Below are 19741 nucleotides of genomic sequence, written 5' to 3'. Positions count from 1 at the left end.
CCGTGCATACCTGGCTCACCAACCCCACGCCCACCGGGCTTGCCGCCTCCACTCCATGCCTCCCCCACCCCGCTCACCGTTGCACAAAGACGTTGCCGATGCAGCCGCTGAAGTTGCGGAAAGCACCGGACTCAGGCAAGCCCCCCAGGAGGAGCTGCGGGAGCCCCTCTGGCTGCGGCTGGGGCCGGGGGGACATGCCCCGCTGAGGCTTCATCTGCTGCAGCTCGTCATCCACATACAGCCAGACCCTGGGTGAGGCGGCCGTGAGTCCCTGCCCCCACCCCCACCCAGCCCTGCCACCACCCACCTGAGATGGCGGGGAGAGGCCAGGCGGCCGTGCTCACCCGGTGGCGTTGCTGTAGAAAGCGACGTAATGGGGGGCACCGTCTGCGAAGCTTCCTCGAGTTTTCACTTCTGTTCTCAGAAGCCGGAGTGTTACGTGGCCCTGCTGCAGGGACACCTGGCATGGCCCGTCCTGAAGACAGTGGCCAGGTCAGCGGGCCAGCCACCCCTGCCCTCACACTGCTGCAGCAGGCGGTGGTCAGACTCGGGAGGTGGTGGTGGTCAGACTCAGGAGGGGTGGGCAGACTCGGGAGGTGGTGGTCACACTTGGGAGGTGGTAGTGAGACTCGGGAGGGGTGGTGGGTCAGACTCGGGAGGGGTGGGCAGACTCAGGAGGGGTGGGCAGACTCGGGAGGGGTGGCGGTCAGACTCGGGAGGGGTGGTGGTCAGACTCGGGAGGGGCCGGTGGTCAGAAGGCGGGGCAGGCGCACCGGGGAGGCTCGGTAGAAGAGCAGGCCGCTGTCCTGGGTGCTGCGGAAGCCGAAGCCAGAGTAGACGTCGCCCGCGATGGGAGCCACGTTCGGGAGCTCCAGGGACAGGAAGCCGTGGCCATGGAAGGTCATGACCCGTTCCACCTGCAGGGAGGGGACCGCTGAGTTCCCCCGCCAGCCTAGAAGGGCACAGCCTGCCCAGAACGGCCCAGCTGGCACAGGGCAGGCGGGCTCACCAGGAGGTCAGCTGTGCAGCCGGCGCTGACGCCGGTAGTGGTCAGCCTCTTGAGGTCCACGTACTTGCCCAGGGCTTTGATGCCCTTGACGCAGCCACGGATGGACCCTCCGGAGGGGAAGAGCCGCCACAGGCTGGTGGGTGGGCGAGGGTCAGGGAAGAGGTGGGGTGGGCGTCGAGGGGGTCAGGGTGGGGGGTCAGCATGGGAGTCAGGGTGGGGGTCACAGTGAGGGTCAAGGTGGGGGTCAGCATGCAGGTCAAGGTGAGGGTCAGGGTGAGGGCCAGGGCTGGGGTCATGGTGAGGGTCAGGGTGGGGGTCAGCGTGAGGGTCTGGGTGGAGGTCAAGGTGGGAGCTGGTCTGGAGGCAAGGCGGGGGTCAGGGCGGCAGTGTGGGGTCAGGGCACGACAAAGGGCACTGGACGCCCACCGAGTGCCGTGCCCTCACCTCGGGGGCAGTAGGTCCGGTGGCACGCCCCCCAGATAGTAGGCGGTGGCCTGCTCCAGCGCGTTCTCCTGCTCCACGCTGAACACTGTGATCCTCTCCACACGTACCAGCACCCGCTTCCGGGCCCCGCCGAGCAGGAACACCTGGATCTGGGTGGCACCGGTGTGGGCCGTCAGGGTGGGCAGGGGAAGCCGCCGCCCCCCACCTGCGGCTCTGGGCCTCACCGCCTTGCTGGCTGCAGTCAGGGCTGGCAGGGAAGACAGCATCGGGGTGGCCTCCTTCAGGCCCGTGCCAAAGTCGAAGAGAAGGACCAGGCGGCCCTCCCGGACTGCCAGGCACAGGAACTGGCCCTGGGTACGGGGAGGGGAGGGGGTGTCAGCATGGGGACGGGGGGGCAGGGGGGGCCAGCGCCTGCAGGGAGGGGACAGGGCTGCGGTGGCGTGGAGTCTACACAGAATGTGGTGGGGCGGGCGGGGTCAGCCCGGGGAGGGAGGTGTGTGGTGGGGTGGGCGGGGTCAGCCCGGGGAGGGAGGTGTGTGGTGGGGTGGGCGGGGTCAGCCCGGGGGGGTGGAGTCCGCCCAGGGCAGCAAGGCCCCGTGCCTGGTGCTGCAGGAAAAAGACGATGCCGTTGAAGGAGACGAGTCGCAGCTCCTGTTCGAAGCGCTTGGTGTTGCTCATCTGGCTCTCGAAGCTGATGCGGGCGAAGCCGGAGCCGTCCAGGTATGAGCCGTCCGTGAGCCAGGGGTCACCTGTTGACTTGGAGCTGCGTGTCAGAGGTCAGAGGTCAGCGGATAGTGGGAGGGCCGGCGAGGGTCGGGAGGGCTCGCCGGCCCACGTACCGAGCACAAGGCTTGTCGACGGCCGTGTCCAGGTAGAAAGTCCTCTCGAAGTTGTACAGGCTGAGCACTTCCTCGTTCAGCGTGCCCAGCTCGATGCAGCCGTGGTACCCGGGCAAGCGGAGGGGCGCAGGGGGCTGTGGGTACCACACAGGAGCGCGCGTGAAGGCCCCTCCCTACCCGGGGCAGACTGCCGCAGGAGGTACTGCGGCTAGACGCCAGAAAGGACTTCCTGGGCCACGGGAGTCGGGGCTGCAGCCAAACCGCAGAAGCAGCTCCACAGCTGCCACACTCTGCGGGCTCACCGTGAAGTTGCTGGGGTAGCCACCCACATAAAAGACGAAGTCGTTTGGCTGCAGGTTGAGCAGCCCCTCGGCCCCAGGGGCCACTGTGTCTCCCTTGATCTCGTGGACCATCTGCTTCTCCACCGTGATGGACATGTGGCCAAACTGCAGGGTCCTGAGGGCAGAGCGGGGCTGTGGCAGGCTGCCCTCCCAGGCCATGCGGGGGCACAGGCAGGGGTGGGGACGGGGGAAGCAGGGCCATGTGCAGGGGGTTGGGAGCAGGGCAGCACGCGGGGGCAGTGGGGGGCTGACCTGTCGATGCTGACGGCTGCGAACTGCTCCCCGATGTCCTCGTCGATGCTGAGAGCCGTGGGGCCCGCCTCCCCAAGGCGGTACACCCAGTGCACTTTCTGGTCGCGCAGCGCCACGCCCATGTAGTCGCCGGTGGCCTGTGGGGCAGGGAGGCTCCGTGAGGACGCAGGCCAGGGTGCCGTCCAGCTCCCACCCTGAGGCTGCTCTGACCCCTCAGTACCTGGCGGCTGCCCATATATAGCACAAAGTGGTCCTCAGCAGGGTGGCCGGGAACCGGCTCCGGGCTCTGTAGGTAGAACTTGAGGGCGGTGTAGGCGGCAAGGTCAGCCAGGTCCCGTGGGGCACGCAGCTGCACCCCGGAGCGCCCGTTGAACTTCATGGGCACCTTGACCTGGGATGGAGCACATGAGCCAGTTGGTACCCCCTGGGGTCCATGCCCACCACCCAGGCTCCCAGATGTGCCTCCCCATCTGCACCCCCCCCCGGGGTCCATGCCCACCGTCCAGGCTCCCAGATGCACCCCCCCATCTTCCCCTGCCGGGGTCCATGCCCACTGTCCAGGCTCCCAGATACACCCCCCCATCTTCCTCCCCTGGGGTCCACACCCACCGTCCAGGCTCCCAGACATGCATCCCTCCAGGGTCTGCACCCACCTTGCTGGCCGCGCCCCTGGCCTGGGCGATGAGCTGGCGCACGCGGGCGATGCTAGTGGACAGGGCCAGGCTGGCGTTGTGGCCACCACGGCCCTCCAGCAGGCTCAGCTTGGCCAGCAGCTGTGGCAGCGTCTTCTCCAGGGTGGACACTGCCGGGAGGAGGTGGCCCTGAGAACACGGCCACCCCACCCCACCCCAGGTCCAGGAGGGTGTCCAGTCCCCGACGCGGAGCCGCTCTAGAACCAGCCGCCCAGTGCAGAGGAGGAGGGATGGCCTGAGGCTCACCCCACCGCGGTGCCCACCTGAGCGGCCAGCATTGCGCACTGCCTCGTCCAGGTCCTGGCCCCGCAGGCCCCTGAACTGGCCCTGCCACTGCTGCAGGTTGCTCTCTATGTCCTGAAGTCGGGACTGGACACGTGCAGCTGTATCCTGGGCCTCGGCGGCCACGGCCTTGGCGTGCGCGATCTTCTCACTCGTCGTGTCTGCGGTGGGCAGAGTGCAGCTCAGCGGCCGGGCGGGGCCTTTGTGGGGACCCCAGAGTGGGCACAGGGACAGTGCCCCCAGACCATGGAGGGCCTCACCCTCTGCACTCAATGCTGTCCAACTGTCCCTCCGACCTGCCCAGGCGCCCTGGCATCACAGACAGCACCACCTCTCAGGCCAAACCTTGGGCACCCTGGGTGCTGGCTGCCCCTCACCTCTGGTTGCGTCCGCTCGGCCTCTTCTCCCGCCATCCTGGCCCTGGCACCCCTGCCCCAGACCTTGCCCGGCCTCAGAGGCCCTGGCGTGGATGTGAAAAGCGTCTGGCCACGCCACTCTGCCAGCGTCCTCCTCACCCCAACCACGTGGCTCCCTCAGTGCCCCTCCTCCGGGTCACAGGCTCCGTCGTGCCTTCTCCAGAGCCAGCCCTGACCACCTAGACGTCCACTTCACTCCCCTAAAGCACTTCCGGTCACCATCTAGTGCCTGTCACGTCTCAGACCATGGCCACGTCCCCACTGGCCTTAGGTCTATGTCCAGGGCTGGGCCCCAGCACCTCGCCCCATGCCACCCAACATGGTAGCCGTGGGCCACATGACTGTTCACATCCTCGGCTGCACTGGCCACACTGCACATGCTCAGTGGCCACCGTGGCCAGCAGCTCCACGTGGACGGCACCAGTGTGAACGCTTCCACATCGCCAGGCCCTCCAGGACGCTGCCTGGGAGTGCTCGGGGGGCCAGGTGTCTCACGCGTACCTAGTGAAGGCGGGGAGGAGAGACAGGGTCTCTGTACCTGTGTCCATGGCCAGCATGGCCTGCACGCCCTGGAGCTGGGCCACCAGCTGGTCCTTCCTGGCACGGATGTCTCGGAGCTGGGTCCCGGTGCTCTGCACAGTGGCCCACACTGCAGGGGGGATGGGGTCAGTGCAAGAAGTCCACCTGGGTGCAGATGCACCCACACACAGAGAGACAGATGGACGGAGATGCTGACCCACGAGGACTGGCTCAGTCTATGGTGGACACATCTTCGTCAGCCCATCTCTGAGTTAATAACAACCACCCTCCTCCCATTTTACAGATGAGAAAACGAGGCGGGCTTCGCACACCGCCTACAAAGCCACCCCACCCACCCGGCACTCACCGCTGCCCAGCCACTGTCCCTTGCCAAGGCTGGCCTCCTCCAGGGCACTGCTGTTGGCCAGCAGCTCGCGGGCTCGGGCCGCCAGGCCCTGCTGCAGCACCATCTGCAGACACAGGGACAGGATGAGGTCACTCCTGCCCCTTGCATGGAGCAGCAGAGGCAGGGCACCTGCAGGGCCGGGGACTCACCGCCCACGCGTGGCCGGCCTCGAGCAGGGCCTGGCCGGCGGCACTCTCGGCGGCCTGCACCGCCCTCAGGATGCTGGCGTAGGCGCTGGAGGCCTCAATGGCTCGCTGGATGACACGGTCCTGGTTGATGCCCCGAATGATGCTGTGGCAGGAGGTACAGAAGGTCAGAAGGTCGTGGGTGTGGTCCCGCGTCCTCAGCCTGGCCCGAGGCCTCCTGCCGACCTCATGCCCCTCTCAGCCAGTGGCCCATGGATCTGCCTCCACTGAGCAGTATTCCCTGCTCCTCTCTGCCAATCCAGGCCCACCTGCCTGCAGTGCCGGGGCTGCCAGCTTCCTTCTGAGACTGGGCCTCTCTCCCTCACCCCCCGGCCCCTGCTGCGCCCCAGCGCCTGCTGCACCTGGCAGGGGCCTGGGCCACATCTTCAGGCCCCACACCTGGACAGGTTGCTCGCCAGCTGTTCCAGCCACCGCGCGTGGGCTTCGGCGGCCTCCACCATGTCCACCTTGCTGCCAGCCGGGGAGAAGGCCCGCATCTTCTCGAGCAGTGGCGTCCGTGCCCCATCCAGGCTGGCGGCCAGGCGCTCATACTCCTGGGCAAGCAGGCGGCGGGCGGCTCAGCAGGGCCTCAGCCGCCCCCACGAACCGCCCACCTGGTCTGGCCCCCATCAGACACACCCCCGTCTGCGGCCCGGGGAGCTGATGGAGGGCAGTGGGGAGGGGCCGCGCACCTCCTTGGCCTCGTCCATGCCCCGCAGGAGCCCCGAGACGCGGGCCAGGGTGTCGCGGGCGGCCTGCTGGATGGCCTGCAGGGTGGCGTTGTCCCCAGAGAGCTCCTGCTTTCGCTGCTGGAGACAGAGGTGGGGCAGGGGGTGAGGGGCGGCAAGGAGCTACAGGGTGACAGGGAGTGAAGGGGTGACAGGGAGTGATGGGGTGATGGGAGTGATGGGATCTATGGGTGTGATGGGGTGATGGAGTGACGGGTGACAGGGAGTGATGGAGTGATGGGAGTGACGGGTGACGGAGTGATGGGGTGATGGAGTGATGGGTGACGGGAGTGACGGGGGCGATGGGAGTGACGGGGGTGACAGGGAGCTACGGGGATGATGGAGCGATGGGTGACAGGGAGCTACAGGGGTGACGGAGCTACAGGGGTGACAGAGCGATGAGGGTGATGGGAGTGACGGGGGTGATGGGAGCTATAGGGGTGACGGAGCGACGGGTGACAGGGAGCTATGGGGGTGATGGGAGCTATGGGGGTGATGGGAGTGACAGGGTGATGGGAGCTACGAGGGTGACGGAGCTACGGGGGTGACAGGGAGCTACGGGGGAAGGGGGTCATGGGAGCAGGAAGGACAAGGGAAGGAGGAAGAGCCTGCCGGCCGCCGGCCGTGTTCTCACCAGGGCTTCCTCCAGGCGCTCCAGGTTGTGGCTGTTGAGCCCCTCGGCCTCGCGTGTTTCACCCACCGCCCGGTTCAGGGCCTCCCGCAGGTCCATGAGACCGGCCTCGTGCTGGGCCAGCTGGTCACGGGCGTGTGCGACCAGCGCTTGGTTCTCCTCCCAGCGACTGGTCAGCTGCTCCCGCACGCGGGTCAGTACTGCCCGGGACCGGAGCGTGAGGGCGAGCATTCAGCCCGAGTGAGGGGGTGACCCCAGCCCTCGCCTGGCCCCCTGCTGGTCCCCACCCCCCGACAGGCTGTCCACTCACGTCTCTGGGCCTCGTCCAGCTCAGCCTCAGCTGCTGCCCGTGGGGCCGCCAGGTCCCGGGCATGAATCTCCCTGAGCAGCCTCTCCACCTCGCCCAGCGTCCGGCGCAGCTGCTCGCCCGATGGGGCTGAGGCGTTAGCCAGCAACAGGCGGTCTGTCTGGGCTGCAAGCTCTGCAGGTGGATGGGGAGGGGTGCAGCCTCAGACCCTCCCGGTTCCTGCCCGCAAACCCGAGGACACCTGGACACCCCCGGCACCCCAGGTTATCCAGGTGGAAACATGTAAGCAGCAGGCTCTCCTAGGAGCTCTAATGCTCTGGGGGAGCAGGGGGCTGGCCTGCCACGGGGACCACCGGCCCTCACACTCCGGCCACAGCAGCCGCCACTCCCACCCCCAATCCAGCGTCAGCTCCCACCAACTAGATCCCCAAACCTGCCCGTGGAGTGATGTGGGGCTCCCCCACCCGGAAACCACTGTCCTGCTCTGTGCCTGAGCACTGCCTCACACCCTCGGTTAGCCCCTACCGTTCAGGCTTCGAGCCACGGCCTGGATGGTGGTCAGCACCTTCTGTGCCCGGCCCTGCGTGGCCTTGGTGCTGTCCAGGAGCTGGCCTGCCTGTTCCTGGGCTCCCACAGCCTGTGGACACAGAGCGAGGCCCCTCAGCACTCAGCCCAGCGCCGAGGGGCCGCAGGGGCAGGGGGCCAGATGGGGAGCGTGGGGCCAAGGGTGTGGCTGTGTCCCCCAGGACATTTCGGGGTCTCTTGGGGGGGTCTCCTAGGGAAGTGTCTCCTGGGGGACTCCCCAGGGGGCATTCTTAGGCGGAACTGCAGCAGGGCGGGGTGTCCCAGTGAGGCCTGCGTCCTGCCTGGCTGCCCAGACGCTGTATGTCCTGTGCGAGGCTCCCGCTCTGCTGCTCCAGCGTCTCCAGCTGCTGCAAGGTCTCGTGACGGGGGGCTGGGGGGCTCTGGAGCTGGTCCTGGGGGAGAGAGGGCAGTGAGGGCCTGGGGGTGGGGGAGGGCAGGGGCTGGGGGGCTCCAGAGCTGGCCCTGGGGGAGGGGGGGTGTGGGCCTGGGGGGTGGGGCGGGCGCCACCTGGAGGTCAGCGAGGGAGGTGTTGAGCCTGTACAGCCGGGCCCAGGCTGCGGAACTGGCATTGACTCCACGCAGCTGCTCTCGGATGACAGGCAGGAGGACACTGGCCCGCTCCATGTCGTCCAGGAGCAGGACCACACAGTGGTCACACACTGCGGGCAGTAGGGCAGGTCAGCACAGGGGTCACGGGGTCAGCATGGGGGTCGGTCATGGGGTCAGGGCAGGGGGATGGGTCAGCCTGAGTCACAGTGTCAGTGGGGGGCCAGAGGGTCAGTGTGGGGCCAGGAGGTCAGTGCGGGGCCAGGGGGTCAGTGTGGGAACATGGGGTCACTGTTGGGTCATGGGGTCAGCATGAGGTCCTCGGGTCAGCACCAGGTCATAGAGTCAGAGCAGGAGGAGTGGGTCAGATGGGGTCACTGCAGGGTCACAGGGGCAGCATAGGGACCACAAAGTGAGCTCAGGGTCAAGGGACAAAAGAAGGTCATAGGGTCAGAGTGGGAAAATGGGGTCAGCATGGGGTCACAGGGTCAGGGGAGTGGTCATGGGGTTAACCAGGGTCATGGGATCAGCTGGGGGGGGTCACAGACCAGCCAGGGATACAGGTAAGCATGGGGTCACAGGGTTAGCCAGGAAGAGGGTTTAGTCGGGGAAGGCACAGGCCCCTGGGGTTGGCACAGGGGTCACGGGTGAGGGGGGGTCAGAGACGGCACAGGGGAACAAGCTGAGGGAGGGGGACAAGTTGAGGTGGGGGGACGGGCTGAAATGGAGGGACAAGCTGAGGTGGGGGAACATGGTTAGTGGTAGGTCGCGGGTAACTGAAAGGTCAGCAGAAATGGGGAGGGGGGCTGCAGTGTGCTGTGTGTGCATGCTGGGAGATCCACACGGCTGGATGGAACGGTGCGGGGAGGGGTCAGCACGTGGGGGTCAGCGTGGGGGTCGGAGGGTGAGTGTGGGGGGTCAATGTGGGAGCCGTGGGGTCCCTTGGTGAAGTGAAGAGGAAGCGTTGGAGTCAGGGGCCACTCTGCTTGGAGGTCAACGTGGGGTGCTCCAGGCCAGCGTGGGGTCCCAGGTGGGGTCAGTCGGGGTCAGTGCAGGGCCAGACCCCTGCAGGAGGGGGGCTGGGCAGGGCCGGGGGGTCAGGCTTGGGGAGCCCGGCATGGGGCGCACCTTCGCAGTGGACGCCGCGGCCCCCCGGCCCACCGGGCACGGGCACCTGGTGCTGGTGGCTGCAGGTGTCACAGCGCTCCCCGCTGAGCCCAGGGGGGCAGGAGCAGCGGCCCGTGTGTGGGTCGCAGTGGCCCCCCCGGCACTGGCAACCTGTGGGCGGGAGGGGTGGCTGAGAGCCGGCAGCCCGGGGCCCAGCGCACTTGCTCCACCCGGAGTGCTCTCCACCCTCAGTGCGGCCTCCATGGTGCCCCCGGCGGCCCCCGTGCTGTGCCTCCCTGCTCGCACTCACGCCTGCAGCCCTGCTCCGGGACCCCCCAGTGGCCAGGGGCACACTCGCGGCACTGGGCCCCCCCAGTCCCTGGCTGGCAGTGACACTGCCCGCTCTGGGGGTGGCACTTGGCGCCCTTGGCGGCCGGTCCACAGGTGCATGGACGGCAGCCCTCGCAGCCCTCGAAGCCGAAATGTCCTTCCTGTGGGGGGGGGGGCGACAATCACAGAAGCTCCAGCCTGGCCCCAAGGCCCTGCCCCAGCCCCAAGTGCCCCCTAACTCAAATGCCACCCCCTACTCCCCCCTACACCCCCCACAGCCCCACCTGGCAGCGGTCACAGCGCCTCCCTGCCACGCCCGCCTTGCACAGGCACTGCCCGCTGTGGGGGTCGCAGGCCTCGGTCCCACACGGGGAGCAGTCACACCCTGCAGAAGGGGGCATGATGATGGCTCGGGCCTCCATCCACAGCTTCCCCCACCCCAAGCGCTCATCAGCATCCTACTCCACAGGGAACTCGAGTCGCCCCAGACAAAGCCCAGCCCGTCCCTGGCCACCACCCCCACTGCGTCCTGGTTCCAGCCCACAGCACCTCCGGCCTCCATGAGCCCCATGAGCGCTGCACCCCACACCCTCTCCTGGGTCTGCTCCGGAGCTCGTCACAGCCTACCTGTGCACCCTCCCCTGGGCATCCTGCACACTGTGCACCCACCCAGCGCACCCCGCCCTGCGCAGCTGCCCGGCACACCCGGCCCCGCGAGGCTTGCCCTGCCCCGCGCAGCCCACCCGGCACACCCCGCCCCGCGCACCCTGCCCCGCGCACCCCGCCCAGCCCCGCAAAGCTCCCCCCGCACAGCCCGCCCGGTGCGCCCCCGCCTACGGGTGCAGTTGCCGGGCAGCAGGGCGTTGCCGTAGTAGCCGGGGGCGCAGGTCTCGCAGTGCGGCCCGGCGGTGGGGCTCATACAGCCCCGGCAGACCCCTGTGAGTGGGTCACAGTCACTGAAGAGCATGTTGGGGTCACCGTTGCCGCTGCAGTCACAGGGCTGGCAGGAGCTGCCCAGCACCAGTGGGTTCCCGAAGAAGCCGGGGGCACACCTGCAGGAGAGACGGGGACACGGTGTCAGCACCCCACGCCCGCCCGCGTGTCCTCGGCGGCCACACCTACCTGGCCCTGCCGCCCGCCAGCCTGCCCGCTGCGCTCACCGCTCACAGGAGACGCCCGCGTAGCCGGGTTTGCAGAGACACTGCGCGCGGCCGCCCCGCACGACACAGCCCACAGCAAAGCTGCAAAGACGACAGCAGCCGTTACCCCACGCACCCCCCCTCCCGGGCGCCAGGCGTGCGGGGTCCCCACCTGTGGGCTCACGCCCGGCTGCCTGGGCCTCTGTAAATGCCAGTGCTGAACCCAACCCGTGCCACGATGGGGGGCGTCCAGACGGGTGAGTAAAGGTGTGCCCGCTCCCGGGGAGCTGCCGCTTACTTGTTGGAGGGCACGGCGAGGGGGCAGGGGCAGCTGGTGCAGGGGGCTGCGGGTCCCTCGGGGCCGCTGCTCACGAAGCCGGGGCGGCAGCGCTCACAGTGGTCACCCTCCGTGTTGTGCTGGCAGCCCTGGGTGCGGGGGGACACTGATGGAGGACCGCCTTGGGGCACCACCCAGGCCTTCCTTTGGGCTGTGCACCCCAGGCCGCTGGCCCCCTCAGGCAGCTCCTTCTCCCTGACCTAGTTCACCCGTGACTACGGGCTGTCTCTCCGGGCCCCGCTTACCACGCAGACGCCCGAGCCGGGAAGGCAGCGCTCCGAATGGCCGTGGCACTGGCATCGCACACAGCGGCCCAGGAAGAGGCCCTGGGTGTCACGGTAGTAGCCCGGGGCACATTCCTGGGGGCATACATGGGGGGCACTGGTAAGCAGGAACAGGGACAGGACTGGGGTAGATGAGGGGACCGCATGGCACCCAGGGTCAGAGGTCAGCTGCGTCAAAACTCCTGGCCCTGCTCATGGAGCCAGTGACCGTCTGCGGCCGTCCCCCAGACTGGCAGCTACAGCCCGTGGAGCCACAGAACATCACCGCCTCAGCGTGGGGACCGGCCCACCCCCCACCCCCCCGGCCTGGGCCTTCTCTTTCTCCTCAGAATGTCTCATCCTGCGGTGCTTCAACCACAAACCACCTCAAACAGCAGGACGGACCATCAGGTGGATGGAGGAGGGAACACACAGGTGACAGTGAGGTGGCCTGGCCCTCGGGGGATAGGAGGGACACAGGAAGATGAGTGCTGGGGTGAATGGGGGATGGGCCAAGACTGGACAGGCGGGGGTGGGTGGACTGGGCAGGTGTGTGCAGGTGAGCATACAGGCAGGGAGGGGGCAAACAGGGATGAGTGAGGGGAGCTCTGCCTTTGTGGGGAGGAGGCACCACTGGAGGGGTGAGACGCGTGCCCACCCTGCCTCAGTGAACAGGTGCAGGGGTGAGACGGGTGCCCGCCCTGCCTCAGTGAACGGGTTGGAGGAGTGAGACGGGTGCCCGCCCTGCCCCACCTTGCCTCACCTGGCACGAGTCCCCATGATAGTTGGCAGGGCACATGCACAGCTCCACGCTGCTGGCTGGAGGCCCCCTGCCCCCCTCGCTGGCAACTTCCAGTGCCACGCGGCGCAGGGAGACGGCCGATGCGATCAGCGAGAAGAGGGCGCGGATCTGCAGCTGCTCCAGGCCGGCCAGTACCATCATGAGCTCCTCACGGGACACGGCACTGTGGGTCTCCGTGTGCCGGAAGTTCCCCTGCGGGCCAGGACAGGATCTCGATAGCTACCCCATGGGCCAAAGAGGCAGCCCAGGTGCAGACACCCCATCCCCCATGGAGGGCAGAGAAGGACAAGCAGGAACAGGAGAAAGAGAAACTTGTCACCGTGGAGAAAAATCCCTGGATCCCTACCTCACACCACCTACATACTCAGTTCCAGATACACGAAAAATTTACATATAACAAGAAGATATTTTAAGTTTTAGAATATAAGCTAAAACAAAGATATTTTCTGATCTCAGAGAGACAAAGACTTTCTTAAGACACAAAAGTACTGACCACGAATGAGTAAATTGACAAATTTGATTCAACGTAACTTCCGTTCAGCAAAGGACATCTCAGAGAAACAAAGAAGTCAACCATAAACAGGAACAACTGTCTACAGTTAGAAATACTGATAATAATAAAAAGATTCTCTAGAAAGACGAGGAAAAGACCGTGAAGCCAGGAAGGGCCGGGCGCCAGCTGGCCCCGCTCACCTCCACCAGCTGCAGCTGCCCGTGGTGAGGGCTGCCAGGCGCCGGGTACGCGGGCTCCAGGAAGGCGATGCTCATCTGATTGCCCTGTGGAGGTGTGCGGTGAGGGCCGGCACGGGGGCCAGCCCCTGCCCCGCTGGGCCGTGCCAGCCCGCCCGCCCGCCCACCTGCAGCACCACGTCGGGCCGGCTCTCTATAGGGATGAAGATGTCTCCGCGCCGGGTTTCCGAGCGCAGCTCATAGCGGAGTGTCCCCCCGTAGGAAGACACCTGGAGGCAGGGGTGGGATGCGACTGGGTCAGAGACTGGCCACAGTGTCCACAGGCCCCGAGTCCCTGGAGCCGGGCCTGGATGCCTTTGCTTACCCGTATCTCCCAACCCCTGGGCTGGGCCTGGGACCCCTCTCTGGCTGGCGCCCCCACCCCTAGACAACCTACCTCTGGGCCGTCCTGTCCTTGCTGGCCCTTCCTCTCCCCAGCTGGGCCTGGACCCCCCGAGTCTTCCCACTGCCTGGCTAAACGCAGATGCCCTCAGCCCTCTTCCGCCCCTCGGACAGGCCCAGACTGCTCCTCCTTCCCAGCTGGTTCCAGACACCCTTGAGGAGCTCCTCCCCAGATGCATGGGACACCCTCAGGCCCCTCAGTCCTCCTGGGGTCCTGGACACCCTCCTGCACCACTCCCAGACAGCCACACGCACTGCTCCCCCACCAGTCCTCTAGGGTCCCGCCTTCAGGGAGCCCCCAGCCCCGCCGTGGATGTGAACACCCCCATGGCCCCCAGTCCTCGGGTCTGGCCACTCGCTGGCCAGCCGGCACTCACGCGGTCCCCCAGGTAGGAGGGCGGGGCCTGCCAGTACAGCTCAGACGGGGTCTCGGGCTCACGCCGCAGGTCCGCATGCAGCAGCTCCGACTCCGCCCGCAACTTGTGGGGCACCACCTGCCGGTTCCCGCTCAGCAGCGTCCAGCCCTTCATGTCCACGAACTGTGGGCCACGGGCGAGGGGGTATGAGTGGGTGGGAGTGGGGCGCTCCCCTCCCGGCCAGCCCCCAGGCGCGCCCTGCCCGCAAGCCCTACTCCACCCCCAGGCCCCGCCCCATCCCTCCCCATGTCCCTCCCCACCCAGGCCCCGCCACGCCCCCACCAAGCCAGTGCTCGCCCGCCGGCCCTCCCCAGGCCCTCCCCCCAGGCGCGTGCTCACCTCTTGGCGGAAATGGGGTGAGCTCCCACAGCGCTCGGTGGCCCCGAAACAGAAGCAGCTTGTGCAGCCTTTGGGGTTGTCAGCGTCCAGCGAGAAGGTCCCCAAGCGGCACTGGTCGCACCTCGGGCCCTGAACGTTCTCCTGGGGGCAGGAAGGAAAAGTCCACCATGCTGCCGGATGCCTGGCCCCCCAGGGCACAGTCACTCCTCGCCCCCCGGAAGGCCGGAGAACAAGCTGCAGCTGATCAGGCAGGATCGCGGGCCAGTCAGAGCTCCCTGCCCCCTACTGCACCCCCCCACCCTTCGGGACCCTCACCTTGCAGTAGCACTGCCCAGTGAGCGGGTCGCACACACCGGGCGCAGTGCCCGCCTCGTGGCAATCACAGGGCCGGCAGCTGGGGTAACCGTGGAAGCCAGGGGCGCACGTGTCACAGCGGCGCCCGGCCACATTGGGTCTGCACCTGCAGAGGGGTTCAGAGCTGGCTGAGCGCCCACCCCCTCACCACGTTCAAGCTGCCCGGGGTAGGCGCGCTCAGGGATTGGAAGGGGGAGGGCGCTGCCGTGAGTACCACCGGGATGAGTGCAGCCACCCAGGGATGCAGGCCCCGCGCACCTGCACTGGCCGCTGTCCACGTCGCAGCTGGGTTCTGTGAGCTCCTGGACGCCAGGCCCCGAGCAGTTGCATTCCTCGCAGCCGACCAGAGGGTGGCAGCCAAAGGTCTGGGGCTGGCAAACCACGCAGTCGGGGGGCAGGGTGCGCGGTGGGCAAATACACTGGCCCGTGAGTTCGTCGCAGAGGCGTGCGCCACAGTCGCAGGCTGGGGAGGAGGGGCCGCAGCTCACTCTCCGCACCCTCCGGCCACCAGCCCAGGGGCCCCAGCCGCAGCCCTAGGGGTGCAGGAAGGGACAAGCCCCGCCCCATGTTCCCTGCCCGGCCCTGCCCCCAGAGAGCCCCCCGGGGTCTAGCGCACTCCCAGCCTTAGGGGTGGAGGAGTGGTCCCACCCCGCCTCGCGTTTCCCAGCCCTGACCCCCTCCCTAGGGAGCTCCCGAGGTCTAACGCACACCCCCCAGGCCGGGCACTCACGCCTGCAGTGGGGAAATCCCCAGTAGCCGGTGGCGCAGCGGGAGCAGTCCCGGCCAATGACGTGGGGGCGGCAGGGGCACTGGCCCCCAAAAGGCTCACACGTGGGACCCGTGGCGCCCACTTCGTGACAGTGGCATGGCCGGGCCCCATTGTTGTAGAAGAGGGAGAGGGAGATGGCAGCGTCGCGGCAGAACGGGGACGAGCTGGAGGGGCTGCAGTGAGAAGCAGCGCTGAGACTTGTCGGGGTGCGCTCCAGCCCCAGGCCCCCGGCCCTGGCCCCCCTCCCACCGCTTCCCTGAGTCCTGGCCCCGCCCCCGCCCCGCCCCCTCTGAGTTCCGGCCCCGCCCCTTGCCCTAGCCCCGCCCCACCTGCCCACCCACCTGACATGATAGCCCTGGGCTGCGCAGTGACTGATAAAGTCGTAAGATTTGTCCAGCGGCTCCTCCTGCAGGTAACTGGAGGTGTAGGCATTCTCAGGAACCACCAGCACGTAATCCTGGGCGATGGGGGCCTGGTTATCTTCCCGTGGGCCCAGCAAGGGCGTGAGTGGGGGATGGGGGAGGGTGGGAGTGGATGGGAGGGCAGCAGCAAGCCCCCAACTACCTCCAGGGTCCAGGCAAGACTGGCGGGTGCTGTGCCCCGCTCCCCCCAAGGGCTGCTCAGGAAGCGAGGCCCACTTCACAGCCAGTCAGAAGCTTTGGGGAGCTAGGGGGGCAGCACTCAGGGTGTTAGCTGGAGAAACCTTCTCCCTCCCTCTCCCCTTCTTCGAGGCCCCACCTCCTCCAGAAAGGGGCCGGGGAGTCGGGGACATTTCAGCTCTCAGGGTCCCCTTGGGAGCCTCCCATGGTAGGCCTGGGGTCCCCAGAGGTGGAGGCTGCAGGCCCACAGCTGTCCCTGGCTGAGTGACTGGTGGTGGTGGGCAGCAGGCATGAGGACTGCGGTCCCCTGAGTGGTGAACACCCCCCTCAGGCTTGGCCAGGCATAGCTTCGCACAGGAACGCCAGCCCCGAGCCAGCCCAGACTCACCAGCCAGAACCACCGGCCCTCAGGCACACGCACGGTCACGGTCAGCTCGTTGTCGGTAACATCCAGCACCGTCTGGCCCTCGCACAGCACCAGGGTGCGGCAGCCGTAGCCGTGTGGGCAGAAGCTGGCGTTGGCCTGGCCTGGGGGGAGGGAGGTGGGTCAGGGCCCTCTCCCCACTCTGGCCTGTCCCAGCTGCATGGCCTCGGGCTGGGCTCTGCTGTAGACAGCAGGGCAGAGGGGACCCGCTGAGGCACTCGAATCCATGACTCAGGTAAGGGGTACGTGACCTGCTATCGGAATCCACCGTTGGCTCCCAGTAGCCCTTGTAACTGGGCAGTGACCACAGGCGTGTGGTGGCCAGTTGGCCAGTGACCAGCCCGAGGGCACACCCAGGTGCTCACCAGGTGCAGCCCCCGAGCCTGGGTATGCAAGGGACCCGGCATCGCTCCCTTCCCCAGTGTCTGTCTGTCTGTGCACTGAGTGTAGCCCATCCCCCCAGGGCTGAGAGGCCCACTTCGCGGACAATGAGGCATGACCGCAGGGGCACGGAGTGGGGGACACGACCCCCGGGCAGGCTGCTCGTCAGGGGCGCCCACTCACCATACCAGATGCGCCCCCCGTTCACGAGCACCTCCACGGGGAAGGTGGGGTGTGTAGGCTGGTAGCCGTGCAGCAGGAAGGCGTAGCGGCCCAGGGTGGGCACGTGGGCAGTGAAAACCACGGTGCCCTGTGGGAAGAGTCCAGTGAGTGGAGGGCCGGGGGGCACCGAGGGATGCTGGGGACCCCAGTCAGCCCCCACCGCCTGGGCCGCCTGCAGGGTCTTCACCTGGGGGTGGCGCAGCAGGGTGGGCTCCGCATCAGGGTCCACAGCGGTGGAGGGCCGAGGCTGGGGCCCAGCTGGGGGTTCGCCCGGCATAAGCTCCTGTGAGTGGGTCAGTGGCAGCCCGGGCGGCAGCGGCAGCACCTGGCAGTCCCGGAGCACGATGGGCTGGGGTGGCTTCGGGAAGCGTGAGGGCAGGCAGGCGGCACTGCAAGACAAGTGTGGGGCCGCGTCAGTGCTCACCCACCTGGTCCCTGCCACCGCCCAGTCCTCCTGGTCCTGCTCGCTACCTGCTTGGACCGAAGGTGCCGTGGCGGCTGATGCAGCGGACTTGGGGCTCCACGAACTCCATGCTGAACTCCTCCTCGGGCACCAGGGTGATGCTGTGCTGCAGGCAGAGGGACAGTGAGGGCACAGGGTGGGGTCGGCGTGTACAAAGGCCAAACTGTCCTGCTTCCACCCAGCCCACAGCCTCCTCTGGCTGCTCAAACCCTAGCCCTTGGCGGGAAGAGTGGTATTTTCTGTGGACCGGGTGCTTCCTGGTGCTCACGTGGCCCCCTCCTCGTCATTCAGGTCTCAGCAAAGCGTCACCCCGTCAGAGCGAACCTCTCCCAACTGCCCCCCAACCCCGCTACTGTCACCCGCCCCTAGCTCCCTCTGTGAGGCCAGGATGCTTGGTGAACATGGACTTGTGGATGGGTGTCTACTCGGATGCATGACCCACCGTGATGTAGGGACACGTGCAACAAATACAGTAAAAGACAAACGGCATCTAGAAGAACCCTACATGGAAGAGAATGGACACCGCACCACCATGGCAACAACACAAATCCAGCTATGGCCGTGCTGTTGGTGGAAAAAGCACACAAAGAACCGTGCTGTGTGGTTCCATTTATAGAAAGCTCCAGAATGGACGAAACTAAGAGGTGCTGTCAGATGTCAGGATAGCATCTACCCTGGAAAGAGGTGTGGGGGCCCTCGGGACATCTGGGAGGTGGTCACGCTCTGTCCTGTCTGGGTGCTGGTTCCATGGAGCCTTGGCTTCTGGGAGGACCCTGAGCTGTGGGTTGTGCTGTGGGTACTTTTCTGTGTATATGAAACACCTCAACGGAAAGTTCAAAACCATCCCACCCACAGTTGGCGCACTGGGATGAGGAGAGCCTTCCGGGTAGGATCTGGAGAGGGCTGAAGGTGGGAGCTGGCGAAGGGCACCTGAGGGTCCAGGACGAGCTTTTCTTTATTTTTGTGCATGTTTGAAATCTCCTAGAGCTGACGCCACAGAGGTCCTGGGACCCAGCAGATGAAGGGGCGCGTCTTACCAGGAAGAAGCGTGCCTGCTCGGCCGTGAGCCGGATGCTAGCCTCAGTGTCCAGGTGGAAGATGGCCAGGTGGTGCTGGGTGTCCACAGCAGTGCCACGGCACAGGGTGCTATAGGGAGAGACTGTCAGATGGCGGCAGGGGGCACTCCCCTCCTTTCAGAGACCAGGGTCCCCCAGCGCACCTGTACGAGCAGGGGTAGAGGGTGAGTGTGCCCTGCTGGGGGGCTCGCTGGGGGCTGTGCACAGCTGCCCCCACCTCCTGGTGGGTGTCCTTGTTGGCATACTCCACCACCAGCACGTAGTGACCTGGCCGAGCCACTGCCACCTGGAGCTGGATGTCCACCTGGGGGGTGTGGGGTGATCGGAGTGGCTCTGGAGTCCCCACCAGACAGCAGGCCCCACTCAGTGAGTCCCAACCCCTGGACACGGCCCCAGGGTCTCCGTCTCCACCCCTCTTGCCCTCATTCTGTGCTGCTCCCCCACCCCCTTGCCAGGCCCTCCAGCTCCAGGGCCTTTGCGATCGCTGTCCCTGAGGCCCCTCGTCCTTCCCACCTCTGCACCCCCCTCCCACCCACCCAGGGCCCCCTCTGAGGCCTCAGTGTGGGGAACAGCATCAGGCAGGGCACGGGGGTTCCATCCGTCCGTGTCTGCGGGGTGAAGGAACGCCCGCGGGTAGCCGCACAGTGGACCCCGTGAGAGACGAGGCTCCAGGGTGCTGGGACCTCCAGGTTACGCCCGTGATCTCAGCAGATGCCCAGCCCCCAGCCCCCTGCACCCATGCCCCTGCCACTGGTATGGGGACCCTCTCCCCCAGGGCCAAGGTCCTGAGCCCGGCCTGCCCTGTGGGGCCCAGACACGCACATCACTGCCCAGGCAGGCGGCCAGCGGCGGGTGCAGTGGGCTGAGCTGCTCTATGGGGCAGGGCTGGGGCAGGCTGTTGTCATGGCGACACAGGGCTTCGGGCCCGGCGGCCGAGGGGAAGCCATCCAGGGGGAGGTGGGCATAGAGGAGGCAGCTGGGGGGGACACGGGGTGGTCAGCACAGGTGGGCGGCCCTGGGAGTCCAGGCCAACCCCCAGCCCACCTCCCCACAGGCAGCTCTCACTTGTCCGTGGGGTGCTGAGCAGCGGGGTGGTGGGTGCAGGCCTCAGTCACCCGCAGCTGCAGGAGGGCTGCCTCATAGTAGGCACTGGGCAGCAGCACCACATGGTCCTGGTGGGGGGGGATGGGAGGTGGGTGCCGGCCGGTCGCCCAGCCTACCCCCCACCCCAGCCTGGCCCCTGCCTCACCAGGAGCACCCCTTCAGCCTCCACAAGCAGGGCCCAGGTGCCAGGGTTCATCACGAAGGGCTCCCCAAAGCCCCTCTGGGGTACCATGACGAAGGTGGGCTCTGTGCTGGGTGGGAAGGCAACTCGCTGGCTCTGCTCCGTGCCTGCCGGGCAGGACC

General features: G+C 67.1%; 1 protein-coding gene across 1 annotated transcript in view; it reads right to left on the bottom strand.

The window, feature by feature from the left end:
• The window catches only part of LAMA5 (laminin subunit alpha 5), a 50323-nt gene that overhangs the window by 2868 nt on the left and 27714 nt on the right, over positions 1 to 19741 (bottom strand). The window contains exons 27-75 of the mRNA XM_012558410.1: positions 19584 to 19726; positions 19400 to 19506; positions 19157 to 19310; positions 18478 to 18638; positions 18296 to 18404; positions 17267 to 17364; positions 16983 to 17184; positions 16757 to 16883; positions 16157 to 16296; positions 15511 to 15626; positions 15131 to 15342; positions 14659 to 14863; positions 14362 to 14506; positions 14047 to 14187; positions 13669 to 13830; positions 13018 to 13119; positions 12854 to 12937; positions 12122 to 12352; positions 11341 to 11454; positions 11057 to 11184; positions 10780 to 10860; positions 10457 to 10671; positions 9904 to 10004; positions 9600 to 9780; positions 9311 to 9460; positions 8144 to 8295; positions 7918 to 8028; positions 7577 to 7688; positions 7055 to 7225; positions 6748 to 6944; positions 6078 to 6194; positions 5785 to 5939; positions 5350 to 5491; positions 5162 to 5264; positions 4814 to 4924; positions 3841 to 4020; positions 3539 to 3687; positions 3106 to 3276; positions 2886 to 3022; positions 2595 to 2748; positions 2293 to 2426; positions 2054 to 2216; positions 1678 to 1803; positions 1454 to 1602; positions 1010 to 1142; positions 774 to 917; positions 345 to 475; positions 78 to 248; positions 11 to 14 (exon numbers count right to left, since the gene is read on the bottom strand). Coding sequence (XP_012413864.1) covers positions 11 to 14; positions 78 to 248; positions 345 to 475; positions 774 to 917; positions 1010 to 1142; positions 1454 to 1602; positions 1678 to 1803; positions 2054 to 2216; positions 2293 to 2426; positions 2595 to 2748; positions 2886 to 3022; positions 3106 to 3276; positions 3539 to 3687; positions 3841 to 4020; positions 4814 to 4924; positions 5162 to 5264; positions 5350 to 5491; positions 5785 to 5939; positions 6078 to 6194; positions 6748 to 6944; positions 7055 to 7225; positions 7577 to 7688; positions 7918 to 8028; positions 8144 to 8295; positions 9311 to 9460; positions 9600 to 9780; positions 9904 to 10004; positions 10457 to 10671; positions 10780 to 10860; positions 11057 to 11184; positions 11341 to 11454; positions 12122 to 12352; positions 12854 to 12937; positions 13018 to 13119; positions 13669 to 13830; positions 14047 to 14187; positions 14362 to 14506; positions 14659 to 14863; positions 15131 to 15342; positions 15511 to 15626; positions 16157 to 16296; positions 16757 to 16883; positions 16983 to 17184; positions 17267 to 17364; positions 18296 to 18404; positions 18478 to 18638; positions 19157 to 19310; positions 19400 to 19506; positions 19584 to 19726 — 6926 coding nt within the window. The remainder of the gene's footprint in view (positions 1 to 10; positions 15 to 77; positions 249 to 344; positions 476 to 773; positions 918 to 1009; positions 1143 to 1453; positions 1603 to 1677; positions 1804 to 2053; positions 2217 to 2292; positions 2427 to 2594; positions 2749 to 2885; positions 3023 to 3105; positions 3277 to 3538; positions 3688 to 3840; positions 4021 to 4813; positions 4925 to 5161; positions 5265 to 5349; positions 5492 to 5784; positions 5940 to 6077; positions 6195 to 6747; positions 6945 to 7054; positions 7226 to 7576; positions 7689 to 7917; positions 8029 to 8143; positions 8296 to 9310; positions 9461 to 9599; positions 9781 to 9903; positions 10005 to 10456; positions 10672 to 10779; positions 10861 to 11056; positions 11185 to 11340; positions 11455 to 12121; positions 12353 to 12853; positions 12938 to 13017; positions 13120 to 13668; positions 13831 to 14046; positions 14188 to 14361; positions 14507 to 14658; positions 14864 to 15130; positions 15343 to 15510; positions 15627 to 16156; positions 16297 to 16756; positions 16884 to 16982; positions 17185 to 17266; positions 17365 to 18295; positions 18405 to 18477; positions 18639 to 19156; positions 19311 to 19399; positions 19507 to 19583; positions 19727 to 19741) is intronic.

This window comes from Trichechus manatus, unplaced genomic scaffold, assembly GCF_000243295.1.
Source record: "Trichechus manatus latirostris isolate Lorelei unplaced genomic scaffold, TriManLat1.0 scaffold00008, whole genome shotgun sequence".
NCBI classification, from domain to species: Eukaryota; Metazoa; Chordata; class Mammalia; order Sirenia; family Trichechidae; genus Trichechus; species Trichechus manatus.
Note: the sequence above shows the minus strand (reverse complement) of the source record. Positions and strands in the feature narration are given on the sequence as shown.